General features: G+C 62.3%; 1 protein-coding gene across 11 annotated transcripts in view; it reads right to left on the minus strand.

Annotated features, from left to right (window-relative positions):
* The window catches only part of MAD1L1 (mitotic arrest deficient 1 like 1), a 312,404-nt gene that overhangs the window by 120,430 nt on the left and 176,500 nt on the right, over nucleotides 1–15,474 (minus strand). For all 11 annotated transcript variants that reach the window (XM_034988250.1, XM_034988249.1, XM_034988247.1 and 8 more), the window contains one exon: nucleotides 9,490–9,546. In XM_034988250.1, coding sequence (XP_034844141.1) covers nucleotides 9,490–9,546 — 57 coding nt within the window. The remainder of the gene's footprint in view (nucleotides 1–9,489; nucleotides 9,547–15,474) is intronic.

Here is a 15,474-nt window from a genome sequence, read left to right on the forward strand (position 1 = left end):
CTAAAATTCATATGAAATTACAAAGACCCCAACAGCAAAGATAATCCTGAAAAAGAAGAAAGTTGGAGGATTCACATTTACTACTTTCAAAACTTACCACAAAGTGACAGTAACCAAAACAACGTGGTGCTGATAAAGGACAGACATACAGATCAAGGGACCCAAACTGAAATCCAGAAATAAACCCAAGCATCTACGGTCGAATGATTATCAACAAGGGTACTGAGACTTTCAGTGGGGAAACAACAGTCCTTGAACAAATGGTGCTGGGACCATTGGACGGCCATGTGCGAGGGAAGGAAGGTGGATCCCTACTTCACACCGTCTTCAAAAATTAACTCAAAATTATTAAAACCTAAGTGTAAGAGCTAAAACTACAAAACTCTTAGAAGGAAACACAGGAGTAAATCTTTGTGACCCTGGATGTGGTAACGGTTTCTTAGATATGACACCAAGAGCACCAAATGACAAAAGAGAAAACAGATCAAATGGATAAAAGCCAAAACCGTGTGCACACCAAAAGACATTCTCTAGAGACTGAGAGGACAATTCACAAATTATCTGATGAGGACTGAGTACCTATAATTTATGAGAAAACCCTACAGAAGTCTTACAACGCAACAAAAAGACAAAGGAAAATAAGAACAATTTAAAAATGGATAAAGGATCTGAAAGGAGATTTCTCCAAAGAAAACCTACAAATGGCCAGCAAGTATGTGAGGAAATGCTCTATCCACATCACTAGCCATCAGGGAAATGCAAACCCAAACTACAATGAGATGCACCTATAACCCACTACGATGGTAACAAGCATGACTGCGCCCTCTCCTTCCTGATGCTGGTAATCTGTGTCTTCTCCCCCCTTCTTCTCATGAGTCGGCTGGAGATTCACCAGAGTGCAGTCTCCTGGACAGGACTCACCTCTGAGTGGAGACCCAGAAGGTGGGGGACCGATGAACACTTAGAGGCGGAGCTCTCTAGAGGGTCTGTGCCCTCAACAGACGCGGATGCGTGCACAGCGCAGGAGACACGGCTCCTCGGTGGAGCTGCCCAAGCGCCGGGCACAGACCTCCGTGGCAGCAAGCCAGGACGAGCGTGGACCAGCCTCTGAGCTGCCTGTCTCCTCTGGTGACAAGGTCGGTCCCTCCCTCCTTGCAAGGGGGCCGGGCCTGCCAGACTCACTCACAGCTCCAAAGCGTCAGGAATGCTGATGGTACTCGAGGCAGGTTCGCTAGTAGAGCATAACCTTTAAATAGAGACAGTGTGTTTCAGTTTAATTTGGGAGGATACACAGTTCGATCCCAAGGGCCTTACCCAATTCCACGAAGCCACAACCGGCAGGAGGAGCAGGGGAGTGGGCCCCTACCTCGACACGATTCTAGTGAACCCAGCACTGCTGAGCACCAGAGGAAGGATGCTCAAACCCCTAGTCTGTTTCACTACTTGCTCCCGGGACGCACGAGGGTCCGCCTGGGCCAAGGCCCACTGCGTCCCAGGATTCAGGCTGCTGCCTCTCCAGAGCCCCATCGGGGCAGGTGACTCAGGTGTCCCAGAGAAGAGACGCAGCCGAGGTCACAGTGGGAATCCTGGTCAGAGGCCGCCTTTCTGCTCAGCTCTGGGTCCATCATGCATCTGGGAAGGGCCCTGTAGTGGCTGCTTCCTGGGGAGGGGTGAGGGGCCGAAACAGATCGCCCTCATCACGTTCCATCCCTTCTGGAGGGACACACCCAGCACGACAGGCCACCGTAGCCACCGGTGGCTCTCCCGGGCATCTCCTAGTGAGCACAGCTGGTCCCCGAGCTGGGACATACCTGCCTGCACCTCAGAGCAAGAAGCCCAGGTGGAGAGTGCGTGCAAGCAGAATTTTCACCCTACAGGAGCCGCTCTCCACGCCTGCGGAGCCGTCCCCTACGCCAGCACATTTGCTAAGACAGAGGACCCAGTGAGCAGGCTGAGACAGCGCCCCAGAGGCCATCAGCCTTAGGGCCGGAGAGACTGGCCAGGGCAGCCCAGCAGCAGGTGACAGGTACATGGTGAGAGAAGACAGGAAGGCCCAAGAGACAGACTTGGAGAAATCCAGTGTTTTAGCCGAAAAAAAAACCCAAAAAGAAAACAGAAACGAAGCCAACGATAGCACCCAGCTAGCCCAGCCGTGGTTTCTGGTGCCCCAGGCCCAGCTCCGCAGAGGGGGAAGCCCACCCCCAGGAACACGTGGAAGGAGGCGTCCACGTGCTTCCAGCAGGATGGGGTCCAGACGGTTGGCTGAGGCAAGGAGGCCACCTCCTTCCAGGACAGCAACGGTTGACACCGGGGGGGCGAGACTGTCAGAAAGTCCAGGAAAATCCCATGAGAATGGAAACCCCTCTCCAGAAAATGTGTGCACAGTTCTAAGGACTCTGGACCCTCTGTGTCTCCATGGGTGACATCAGGGATGCTGCCCACGAGGAAAAGGTGTCGCTACAGAACGCCTGAGGTCACCTCTGCCTCATGGGGTTCACCGGGGGTCCCAGGACACCCACGTTCCCACACTTCCCAGTCAGGAAGGCTCAGAACAAGTCTGGCTGCGGCCACCACGCGAGCTTCCCCTAGAGGCCGTAGACTCCAGGCCGGCTGAGCCCCTGCAGAGGACCATGGGCGCCAAGGCCAGGACCACATCCGACCCAGCTCCCCCCCCAACACACCTGCAAGGCGCACAGCGAACACGTGGGAGGGGAACTGCAGCGACTACTGAAGATGTGGCGGATTTAATAATACGGTAAGGAGCAAAAATCACATAATGCGGACACAGTAAGAACTGGCAGTTGAGAAGGAGCGAAGCCAGAGAGGGTCACTGCAGAGCACGAGACGTTTAAAGGACACGCAAACACCGTACTTAGAACCGGGACGAGCACGAGAAGGTCTCCCCAGCTGGAAGGAGGCCCATGGTTTTTAAAGATAAATTAACCAATCTCAATCTGTGGCTGTTACAGATTCTCACTGCGCCTCGGCTTTGTGTGCTGGGGCCCGTTGGGGGGGTCCCTTTCCCCGTCTGGAGTGCCCGCCTTCTCTCGGCGCCCCGACCCCGTGAGGGGCCCCGGCAGGCTGCTGGTGAGTGTGGGGCTGCCAGCCAGGGCAGAGAGCAACGTGCGAGTAATGGAAATGATCAAACACCCAAGCAGAGACCTAACAAGAAGCGTGCAAGACTCACCGGAACAACGGACCAAACTCCAGCGAAGGCCATGAAGCCCGAGAGGCCAGAGCCACGCCCGGTATCGCGGACGGGAAGTCAGCACTGCACAGAGTCCATGAGCACAAGGCAGCAGGATTCTTCCGTGAGACCTGACAAGCTAACTCCGAGCTTCACCGGGACAAAAAACACTGAGAGGTCATGCCTTGCCAGATACTCAACACGCTACGGCTCTGAGAACTTCGACAGCACGTTGCTCTGCTCCAGACAGGAATAAACCAAAGTGCTCCCGCCACACCGGGGAGTTTTCTTCTCCTTTTGTGCAGGGATCCAATTAAGAACCAGAAATTACACCACTAGACATTTATTTTCTAGGCTAAGAAGCCATCTTCTCAGGATAGTGTCCCTAAGATGCAGATGGATTTTTTTTAAGACAATAAATCACTAACCTCTTGTTAGATCTTTGCAAACCTGGCAAAACCAAAAAGGCCGGCCCCCACACCGGGAGAGAGGCCCGGGGGCACATGCTGCTTCCCTGTGTCCATGTCCAGTCGCTCAGCACTTTAAACCCGAGTCCGGGGCTCGGCCACGTGGGACTGCACTGTCCTCACGGGACAGCTGGAGTGAGCAAGCCCCACAGTGCCCACCGGCCTGCCACCTGCCCGCCCACTAACTGCACCTGTCCCCTCATCTGAGTCACGGCCAGGTCACCGGCACCCGGAGGGTCTGCAGTGAGGACTCAAAGACACGGTCCGGACACAGCGGTGAGCGTGTGTCCAGCACATGGGAGCACTCGGCACTCAGTGGCTGCGGCATGATCTAAAGCAGGTTCACGGCGAGGACGACGGCCATGGTGACAGTCACGTGCCCACCAGTGAACGTGGGATGTCTTCGCGGGATAGCAACGGGGGGAGGCAGAGGACGATTAGCTCGATGCTGAGGGAGAACTGGGCCCCGCGCGACGGAGACACATTCCAAGGGGCGGAAACAGCATGGGGGCGACACGGAAGGGTGCGGGAAGCCGTGCACAGAGCACAGCAGGGGCCTCAGTGAACACAGGCATGCGGAAAGAGAACAGCCACCCGGAAGTGGGGTTCAGGACCCACTCGCTGAATCCGACAGACTTACCATCAGCATGCAGAGCCATGAAAGCTGTCCAGTCCCAGGTGCGTGACCCCTTCTCTCCCTTAGGAGCTACATTGTAAGACAGGACCACCGTGGCCAAGGGCAGAGAGCCCCAAGCTGGCCGTTGCCAGGGCCCAGTGGGGAGCACCTTGAGGAGGGAAGGACCCAGGGCTGGACTCTGGACACCTAGACGCTGGGGCTCGGGGGACAGACAAGCCAGTGCATTGTGGAGAGCAGGTGCCAAGCCCTCGTGAGCCCTGCCCCAGGGCGGCTGTCAGGCTGGAAACTAGCTCCACGACCCTCAGGCACCCACAGCCCTCCAGCCCTGAGGCACTTGCCGGGGACTCTGCTCTCGGGGCAGCCCTGTGCACCCCAGGTCAGCTCGATGCTAACTTCTAAATACGCCTCATCGAGCCCTTCTCCCTCCATCCCTAAAAATGGCTTCCCAGCTCCCACGGAGCTGCCCCAGGCACTCATCCCCAGGAGCCGGCACTCAGCAGAGCCTCTCCGGGGGGCACACACAACTCCGGGTGTCTGGCACTCCCCGGGTGGGGGCAGTGAGCACGCAGCCTGTGCTCACATGGGTCAGGGCAGCCAGGAACACAAGGGACAGTGCCACGTACTCAGGGGTCCTGAAGGCCCTGGCAGCAAAGCCACGGGAGCTGGGACCCGCTGGGACCCGCTGGGACCCGGGCCTCTGCCTCCTGAGGAGTAAGGTGGGTGACGACAGGGTCACCTAGCAGGGCTCCGAGAGTGGACATCTGCAGAGCTCTTGGAACGGCGCCCGGCTCGCCGTCAGGCCGGGTGAGTGCGCATTCATAAACCTGTCACCGTCGGTGTTCGGGGCACTCAAGAACCAACCCGGCCTGCAGATGCCCACCCCAATTCAACCCCACTACACTCTGCGTGCCCACTCCGTGCCGGACGCTGCTCGCCTGCGGGGAAGGCCGGTCTCCCGCACTGGCTCCCCGAGGAAAAGCAGGACAGCCAGGTGTGTGGCCAGACGCTGGTACAGAGGCGCAGAAGCAGTGACCCCACGAGACACTGGGGGTGAGTGCCTGCGGCAGAGGGGCCGGCACGGGGACACACGCAGACTGGTCAGACCAACCAGGTCAGCCTGAGACATGCAGCCGCAGCTCCTGGGGCCCGGCCCGTGGGGCACCTGTCCCCCGCCTGCCGCCTGGGGCCCCGACGCCTCACTGGGTCACACTGGGCTCCAGCAGCGGGTCACAGACTCAGACACCGTCCTGGGGGCGCAGAACCCTGCGGGGGAACAGGCTGCCGCCAGCCGTGGGTCCCTGCATGGCGTCCCCCATGAGCCCTCATGACTCCCCCACCACAGACGAAGTTCTCCCATCGAGGCGGCGGGGGTGGGGGGGTCTTCCAACCCGGGCTTGGTCCCGTGGCAGGATGGATCCGGGACGAGAAACGCGTCACTATCGGTCACAGAACCAGGAGGTTCTCGTAAGAACTTCCCGGAAGGCGGCTGGCAACGCTGGCGGGCTGCGATCAGGCCAGGTTCTCGGGCAGCAGGCCGCACGGATGCTGGCTGCCAGCACTGAACGACGGGAGCTCACACGCCTCCTCCCGACGCTTCCCGGCCCGCGGCGCTGCTTTTACAGCGACAGAGGCATCAGCCAGGTGCACGCCGCTGTGCAGGGCCCCTCGCAGGGCTTAAAATCGGCCTCACCATCATCTCCGGTCATCTCGGAGCCGCGGCCAGGGAGGCTGGCGCTCTGGGAGAGGCCACGTGGAGGCCCTGTCCTGCTGGGATGCGGCCACAGCTCGCACACCCCGGGAGCACCTGCGGCCAGAACGTCTCCCGCCAAGCCCTTCCCGGCTGACCGGCCACGGGCCCGCAGGCTGGCAGTGCAAGCCCACAGGAGCCCAGGGGGCACGGGACTCAAGGAGGAAGTCTGCGTCGTTACCCGGAGTCGTAAGGGGTGTCGCTCCCCTTTAATCAGAAAATAAATCTTCACTTCTTGCTCCCCGGAGTACATAAAATATTAGAGGGATTTTTATAGTTATAATCAAAAAACTGGTTTCTCCAGCCACCGCTGGCCAGATCTAATTAGGGTGAGGGATGTTAATGATACAACTATGGCCCAGGACATTTTTCCTTGTGATATTAATTGCATTTAAAGAGAAAAGCCTGAATTGTGCCTTGCTTCCTAATTAGCATGCATCTGCTAATTAATAACAGAAAGGCAAACCATCTTTGTCTTGTCATCTGCAATTAACTACAGATGTTTAAATTCTTTTTTCTCTCTTCTCCTAAATACTGAATCAGCTTATGGCCCAGAGACAGCAGGCTGGGAGAGGTGGCACAGGAACCAGGCCGTCCCCAACACCTGGACAGAGGTGCCCCCATCACACCCATCGCCACGACTGGCCCCGAAACGGGGTGAGGGCCACAGAGCAAGACCCAGGGTGGCTCGGTCCCCGTGTCACAGGAAGCTCTGGCCACCGTCCCCACCTTCAAGCTCCCACAGCAACTAGGGTTTACAGCAGGGCCGGAGCTGCCTCCTCACCGGCTGGGGGCCCACCTGGCCCTCATTTCCTCAGGAGGCAGGAGGTACGGCCCGGGGAGGAGGGAGGGAGAGCAGAGGCTCACAGGCCTCTGAGTGAGCACCTGCTGTATTCCGCCGGGTGCTGCTAAGTCGGGAGGAGAGAGAGAGGAGACACAAACGGGAGACAAGCTCAGGATGTGACAATCAGAAGGCAGAGATTAAACCTGCGTGAGGTGCAGCTACAGCACAGATCCAAGGAAGCAAGGCACCCACAGCATCCCACTTGAGTGCACCAAGCACCTGCACCTCCGGGCACAGCTGGGAATGAGCTGGGAGACGAGCCGGGTCCCCACCCGCGTGCCCGGCTCTGTGGGGCTAGAGCCACAGGGACGTTTCACCAAAGCTCCCCAAGGAGCATCTTCCCCAAAGCCCTGGCAGCGCCTGGGGAAGGGCCCCTGCACGGAGGTGGGCGCCAGCATCGCCTGGGGAGAAGTGGGCCCCCCACCCCCACGAGTTCCAGTCTAATTGGTCTAGAGGTGGAACCGGGCTTCAGTGTGTTAGGGCTCAAGGGAGTTTTACACAATGCAAAGAAACTTTATGGGCAGAAAACAAGGGAAAACACAGGCAGGAAAGCCACTCTCCAGCCCCATGTCTCTCAGGCATCCCCAAGAGGCGAAGCAGTGGCCCCTGCGGCCTGACCGTGGGAGCTTCTGTCCTTTCCAAACCCCTAGGAGCCAGGGAAGGAGGACCAGGCCTGTGCTCGGCACAACTCCATCCTCATTCCTCCCGCCTGTGTGTGCCCAGCATGGACACACGGCCCTCGGGCACATGTCCATTCAGGTCAAAGCTGAGGGAATGATGCATGTTGACCCACACGTCGGGCTCTCCCCCCGGGTTTCTTCACCCGCAGTCCCATTAGTTACGCACACGCACGTGAGCTAGGCCGCACGGTTTACAGAGCTCCCTACCCCAGGCTCACCGGAGGCAGGCACCCCCGTCAGGCCCTGCCTGGGTCCCAAGCCCCTTTCTCCACCAGACGAGGGCAAAGGCTCTACGTGGAGGCATGGTGGCTCCCCCTCAGTCAACAACGAATGCCTGCTGCACTCAGGGACCGGATGTGCCCTCAGGGGCCCCCGCAGGGGAAAGACCAGCGGGCTGACTTACAGATTGAAGAACACGTACGTGACAGTGACATCAGGACCGTGCTGCGGGGCTGCCTCCCAGCTTCTGGGGGTGGGGCTGCCCTCCCCGGGCCACATGTCCGGGTGCTGGAGCGGCCCGACGCAGCTCGAACCTCAGGCTCTACCTTCTTGGCTACGTTCGCCAGCTCCGGAGGGCGGACACGTGCCAGGTGCTGGAGGGCCTTGACGTGGGCGCTCACACCCCCTGGCCCAGACACCCAACAGCCAACGGCATCTCAGACCCCCATGCTTCTCTCCTGGCTTGCCCTCCCCAACCTTCCCATCCCACCTGGGACTCCCCCGCCCACTGCCCAGGCCATCCTGCCATCCTTGACCTCTGGACTCACGCTCTACCTACCCTGCGTCCACCTTTGGCACAGCCGGTCTGGCCAATGCCCACCACATACCCCTGCAACCCTCCCTCACCCCTGCCGGTCAGGGGCTCTGAGCACAGCTAGCCTCAGGCTCCCCGATGCTGGCGCCTGGGCCTCATCCCAGCCCATCCTCAGGCCCCTGCCTCACGAGTGGGCCTGTTTCGGGTCTCCCCAGCCCCACCTCCACCACGGCCGACAGGAGCAGTGGCAGTAAGACACAGCTGGACAGCCTGAGGCTGTGGGGACGGCTGTCAATGGATGAAACAAACCCAGGGACGTGGCATGCCAACCTGTGGGCCACTCCTACATTGCAGATGAAGGCCAGATGACCCGCTCAAGGTCAGGGGCTGACAAGCGAGGACTGCACACCAGGAACCCCGACTTGTGCTGTGAGTCCCTGAGCCCGCCCCAACCCCAACTGGCTGGCGTGTGGCCTGGGGCAGAGCTGCCCCACAACACCTGCAAACGTGCCCCGTGGCCCTCCTGTGACCCTGGTGGCTGGGTCCCCACAGAGACCAGACCATGGGCCAGAGCAGGAGGAAAGGCCTGCAGCTTGTGTGGGACAAAGATGCATAAAAAGCAAAGCTGTCTGACCCCAAACGGTGGTAAGGAAGCCTCTCGGCCTACAGGCTGCCCGCTCGGGGGCAGGGGAGGGGGAGACGTGGTCCAAGATGGTGGCACGTGGCCACATGGCCAAGGAGCACACCTGATGCTCAGCAGGGCAACGCGGGCTGCGAGCCTGATGGGCAGACGTCTTGGTCCACACACCCTGTGAGGTGGGGCCACCATGGGCCCAGAGCGGGGGGACAACCAAAGGACGACCTGGCCGTGGGCATCAAGCAGGGATCACGAGGGTTTTCACATCAGCTCTATGTCAGGCGGGTCATGATGTGGAGCAGAAGGGGCACTGGGGTCCCCACATCAGAGTCCCTGAGGGGCCAGGCCCCGGCTCCCAGGCCCCATGCACTTCCCATCCCCACCTGCGTTTCTGACGAAGGGAAGCGCTGTGACCATCAGGGACCCGCAGGCTTGCGCCTGCATGACAGGGACATAACTCCCTCCGCTCCCGGGATCTAAAGCACCCCATGCCCTGAGCTCCTTGCGGCCACAAAGACCACCACCAAGAGACTCACCATGTCCGCTCTCTGCTTCTGGCCTCCCAGCTCCTCCAGGGCCTGTGACAGCTGAGCCTTCGAGACAAGACAGAAAGCAGGGTCAGTGGGCCTCCCGCGCCCATCTCCACTGCCCCCACCGCCCCCACTCCCTACTGAGCACAGGGTTCTCGGGAGCTGCGAGGTGGCCCACTGCTTATAACAGGTGACCGGGCCGGGGTGGGGGTGCTGGGGAAACACAGTGGGAAGTCCACCCCAAACCTGCTGGCGAAGCAGCAGAGTAGTTACGGGGGGCAGAGATGTTCCCGATGGGGTTTTCACACCCCTGGCAAGAGGAGTGCAATGCATGTCCTCCTGGCAAGCTCCCGTTCTGGAAGAAGCCCTGACGGTGACTTTCCCGACAGGGCCAACATCTAGGAAAACCCGACGCCCCCCAACCACTGTCCCCTAAACGGGTCTCTAGGATCCTCCCCAGGGGCCTGCCCCACCCCAGGACAGAGATGCGAAGGGAGGTTCCTGACCGTCAGGGCCAACGGCAGTGCCGGGCCAGGTCCCAGCGACCCAGCAGGAGCTCAGGGGTGGCCGCCCTCAGGCCTGGCCAGTCCAGCTGGCATGTTAGGTCCCGACGGATGCCAGCACGGAGCGGGCAGCAGAGCGAAGTCCAGAGCAGCCCAGGGCCGAGGCCCACCAGACCCAAGCGCTCATTGCTCCCGCATGCCCCGGGCCTGGACGCCACGAGCACGGTGTATGCAGCCTGCCTGGGGTCCCGCACGGACACTCCCAGGCCAGGACGCGCCACGCAGGGACAGAAGCGGTCACACACCTTTCCCAGAACCCAGTGGAAGCAGATGCAGCAAACGAGTCGTGGGGCCTATTTTACGTGCTGGCAGCGACTGCGGTGCAGAAGCGCGGGGGACACTGGTGCTCAGGTGGAAGCCACAGGGTCTGTGCCAGCCCGAGGAATGGCCCGACCCTGAGCAGGGACCAGAGCAGCCCACAGATGGGAAACCTGGGCCCTCCCGGAGTGACAGGCGGCAGACACACAGAGGTCACGCACCGCCTCCCGCTCGGGGCACCCCGTGGGGTCCCAGCATCCAGCTCCTGAAGCATGCAGGGAGGAGACCGGCGGTGCTGGGTCCTCGGGCTGCGGGAGACCTGCATCTCGTCATGACAACGTCTGCGTGCACCCACCAAGCCTCCCAAGCACACCCGCTTCCGACACGCCAGCCCTGCTGACGAGGCCAGGCCTCCTGCTGAAAGCTCGTCAGTGCTCCGTGAGGCACATGAGCAGCACGGCCAGGAGCGGAACGGAAAACACGGCAAACACGGCAGGACAGGAATCACCCCCTCGGCAACGGAACCTCCGCTCCAACCCCAGCTACAAAACCGAGCCGGAAACCCCAAACTAAACGCCACCATTAGAGCCAGCGCTAAGCTTCATGCCCAGCCCCGTGAGCCCATGAGGTGGCTCCTCACAGCCCAGCGGCCTCAGCCTCACCTCAGGCCAGGCACAGAGGGATGGGCGCAGCCACCAGGTGGGCGGGGGGACCGGTGGGGGGCACAGGTGGGCAGATGGGGGGCTGGCAGGGGGCAGGGGGGGGCACAGGGGGGCAGGGGGGGGGCAGGTGGGGGGCACACAGGTGGGCAGGTGGGGGGCTGGCGGGGGGGAAGGTGGGGGCACAGGTGGGCAGGTGGGGGGGCTGGCGGGGGGCACAGGTGGGCAGGTGGGGGGCTGGTGGGGAGCACAGGTGGGCAGGTGGGGGCACAGGTGGGCAAGTGGGGGGCTGGCAGGGGGCAGGTGGGGGCATAGGTGGGCAGGTGGGGGGCAGGTGGGGGGCACAGGTGGTGAGGTGGGGGGCTGGCGGGGGGCAGGTGGGGGCATAGGTGGGCAGGTGGGAGGCAGGCGGGGGGCACAGATGGACAGGTGGGGGGCTGGCAGGGAGCACAGGTGGACAGGTGGGGGGCTGGCGGGGGGCAGGTGGGGGGCTGGCGGGGAGCACAGGTGGGCAGGTGGGGGGCTGGCAGGGGCAGGTGGGGGCACAGGTGGGCAGGTGGGGGCTGTTGGGGGGGAGGCTGGCGGGCACTGCAGAGACCACCTCTCGTGGGCAGGATGTGATGTTTGAAGGACGGCCAGGAGAGGAGGCAAAGGCAACATCCGCACTGCGGTGGCCTATCTGTAAACTCACGGCCCCCCGAGAGAGACCGTATGCACACTCACTCGGACAGACCGAGATCCGCTCTGCAGAGCCAGGACGCAGCCCACCCAGGAGTGGCACCTGCTCTTTCAGGCTGGCATTTGCAAGTGGCTTGTCAGGGAGAGGGCAGCGGACACATGCCGCCCGCCAGACAGAGGGCCCCGGGCAGCGTGGCCCCTTTGCCCCCCACACCCCCTAGAGGGTCGGTTACAGGGCTCATGCTGGGGATGACGTCCGGCCCCACCCCGGGGCCTCCCCGTCTTGCCCACCTGATCGGTGCTGTCAGTGGACACGGAACAGCCACGGAGCAGTAATGAAAAACAACGTGACCGAAAAGGGCACAGACAGACGTTTCCTGGAGGACAAAGTACCTGTGCTGACGGGCACATGTAAAAGGCCGTCAGCTCCACTAGAAACCAGGAAATGCCCATCGAGGCCCGCCGCGAATTGCCACTCTGTACCCATTTGATTGGCAGAAACAAAGAACTCGGGCAATCCCAGGAGTCAGGACAGACGGCGGGCATAAAAACTAGGAGACCGCTCTGCGAAATGAGTTGGGTTTTGCCTGAAGTCTAATGCGCGTGCGTCACCTCTCACTCCGTGATCCCACCCCACGAATGCGTTTACAGGAAACCACAGAACATGTGCCTGGCTGATCTGCGGTGGTGAGCATCGCAAACCACGAGGGGTGAACCCACACGCTGTGGTGTATCTGTGTGCACAGCGGTGGGACCAGCGAACCCACACGGCCCTTGGGCGCGGCCCCCCGTGAGGTCAGCCAGGAACGGAGGAGAGTGCAGGGCTGAGTCTGCCATGGGCACGCCAGGTGTCAGCCAGGCTCCCGCACTCAGACTCGGCAAGCAAGTCGCACGCAGGAAAGGAGCGGTGACCCCCGGGCCAGTCTGGGTGGCAGAGAGGGCCCCACGCCAGGACGCTACAGATGGGTGCAGACACTTCACCGCGGTCTCTGCGAGGACGCGGGTGAGCAGGGGTGCCGGGACTGTGATGAACAGGCCGAGGCTGATCCAAGATGCTCGGTGCCCCGCTCAACATCCCAGTCCCTGCGAGAGAGAGATGCAGGTGGCGTGCTTCTCAATCCTCGCACGACGCGGGGCTCGGAAACGGCACAACTGTGACGGAGACTCGAGAGGGCTGCAGAGATGCAGGGAAACCAGAGGAGCTGGCAGAAACCCGACTTGGAGGAAAGTCAGCCCTGCGTCGGGAACCAAGCGTTCGCCCACATCTCCCTGAGGGAGTCCCGCTTGGGGCAGCCGTCAGGAATACGCCGCCCAGGGACTGAGGCCGGGAGGCCCTGGCACCCTCCCTCCGGCCAGCCCGGAGAGCCCACGCTGTGCGAGGGGACCCGTCACACTCAACAAGACAGACGCTGACAACTCATGTGTCCCACGGAGGCAACGGGAGAGCGGGGGGCGCCCCCCACCCCCGAGGTGCCGAGCCAGAGACACAGGGCCGTCCCCACCCAGGGCACGGAGTTGCTGAGAACCATGTGCATAGGCAGGGAGGGAGCGCTGCGGGGGACAGCGTGTGCATCACACCCCAACGAGAAGCGGGGTCCGGAACACGTGCCCCCTGCACCCGGGAGGACAAGTCGGGGACGAAGAGAGGGTCCGTTGTGCTACACGAAGGAAAAAGTTTCCAAGAGCAGGAAGCTCGCCCTCACCAAACACTACCCCACAACCTGTCACATGCCCCACCATGGGAGGCCCTCTGTGTCCAGGACCCCAAGCACGCAGGAGGGCTCAGGTCGGGGAGGCCACGGGGTGGGCTGCTGACACAAGCCCATGGCCGAGGAGCCTCACGACCAGGGGATGGGCCGGGTATGGGCAGGCAGCACAGGACGGAGCCTCTTGCTGGGCGAGCCGACTCTCCTTGGGGCCAGACCCGTGGGTGCGGGAGGGGCGTGCGCCCTCTGGCTCACGCACACAGGACAGCTGAAGCCTTCGCAGGAGCTGGGGAGGGGGCAGCGGAGAGGCTCCCCACATCCCAGACTGAAGACTGGCCACCCTCACCCAGACTCCGCCAGCCCTGACCGGCTGCATCTCCGCATGAGACACGGAGGTCACAGGGGACCAGGAGAGGAACACACGTGCCGAGTGGGGACTGGGGCCACAGTGCTGACGGGGGCGGGGGGGGGGTTGCTGTTACACGGCAGCTAGACTTGCAGCAGGGATGACGGGTGGGTGGGCGGGCAGTTCCCCGTGTCGCGGGCGGCCGCGGGTCACACCCAGCCGCACCGGGACTGAACGGGCACCAGCAGCGGCCCAGGGGACGCTCCCCATCGAGCAGGAAACACAGTCCGTCCAAGTGCATCCGCCACAGACGATGCCCTGCAGGGGCACTGGTTGTAAAAGTGCCCAGGCGGGCACCTCTTCGACTGACCCACCACGCCCGCCCCGCAGAGCGAGCTGCTTACCGCAAAGCAGCCCAGCTGGCGACCAGGCCCGAGTCGAGGCAGGGCACACAGAGAAGGAGGCCTGTGCAGCCTCATCCGCCCATCCCCACAGGTGGCCCGGACACCACGAGCCCTGCACCTCCCAGCCCACACCTGACACTAGGCGGCTCTAAGACGCCAGTCTTTCCAGAAGCCTGGGAAGCGGGCATGATGCTCGCCCAGCCCTGAGGGAGGGGCAGAGCCTGCAGAGCCCGGGCCTAACGTAGAGGTCAGGCACTTGCCACTCCCCGAGGCCGCCGGTCAGAGCCCATTGCTGGGCCTTAGCTCGTCACTCCTTCCTGCGGCACTGTCCCTACAAGGTCACCCCACTGCACGGCCACGGCGGCAGGCGGGCATGGGTCTGCCTGCCTGCGGAGTGTCCCATGTCTGCACAGAAGGCTGCTCGTCTACGAGAACAGCTGCTGGTCAGGCTGCCGTCTGTCCGGCGCATCCCGCCTGGCTCCGCGGCGATTTACCCCTGCCTTCCCCTTGAAATTTCTGCTAGGGCCGGGCTGCCGCCTGAGCAGGAGGGCGCCATCGGGCCGCCCACACTCATCAGCCGCAGGTGGCCTGGCGCAGGCCGCGTCTGCGGCATCTGATCCACACACAGCAACTTCTGGGCTCCCGGCTCCGCCCGAGATGCTGAGGCCTCCGGGAAAGCCAGGCTCACACCCAGGAGAGGAGGACGGTGCACCCGGAGCCCTCGGACAGGCTCACAAGGTCTGGGGGCTGGGCGGCAGCAGCCGCTGCCGGGGGTTTTGGAGGGAGTCCAAGCAGGGCCCACAGACGGCAGTTTCAGGCTCCCAGCAAGGGCAGTTTCCTCCCTGCAGCCAGCATTCACGCACCGGGGGCCGGGCGGAGGCCTGTAGGAACCCACGTGTGCCCCGCACAGGGTCTCAGCTGTCACTCCTGTGACCCTGCCTGAGCCCTGGCGTGTCGCACCCCAGTCTCCTCACTGGGAAAGGAGGGAAGGATGTATGTGACCAGCACGCTGGTGCTCGTCCTGCACGTCGCGGGTTCCGGAGGTAATGGGGGGACTGCTCAGGCACGAGGCTTACAGAGGGGTTCAGAAGGGAGGCCGGGGGCCAGGGAATAGCAGGCTGGCTGGAGAGTTACCGTTCCTTGGGCCGGTCACAGCAACAAGGCTAGAGAAGCCCCTGAAGGGAACGGACACCTGCAACCGGCTCAGGAGGCCTGGGCCCCCGGGCTCCACCCCAGCCCAGCTGACCCGGGGGTCTGCAAGTCAGTGGGGCTGGCTGGGAGCGCAGATGCGTGGAGGCAGCCCGGGAAGAGGCACCGGGAGCAGGGCCCAGGCGCCCCACAGAAGGCGGCACACCCAGCGGCATGTATCGGGCAGAC

This window comes from Mirounga leonina, unplaced genomic scaffold (genome assembly GCF_011800145.1).
Source record: "Mirounga leonina isolate KUSES-001 unplaced genomic scaffold, KU_Mleo_1.0 Mir_454, whole genome shotgun sequence".
Classification (NCBI taxonomy): domain Eukaryota; kingdom Metazoa; phylum Chordata; class Mammalia; order Carnivora; family Phocidae; genus Mirounga; species Mirounga leonina.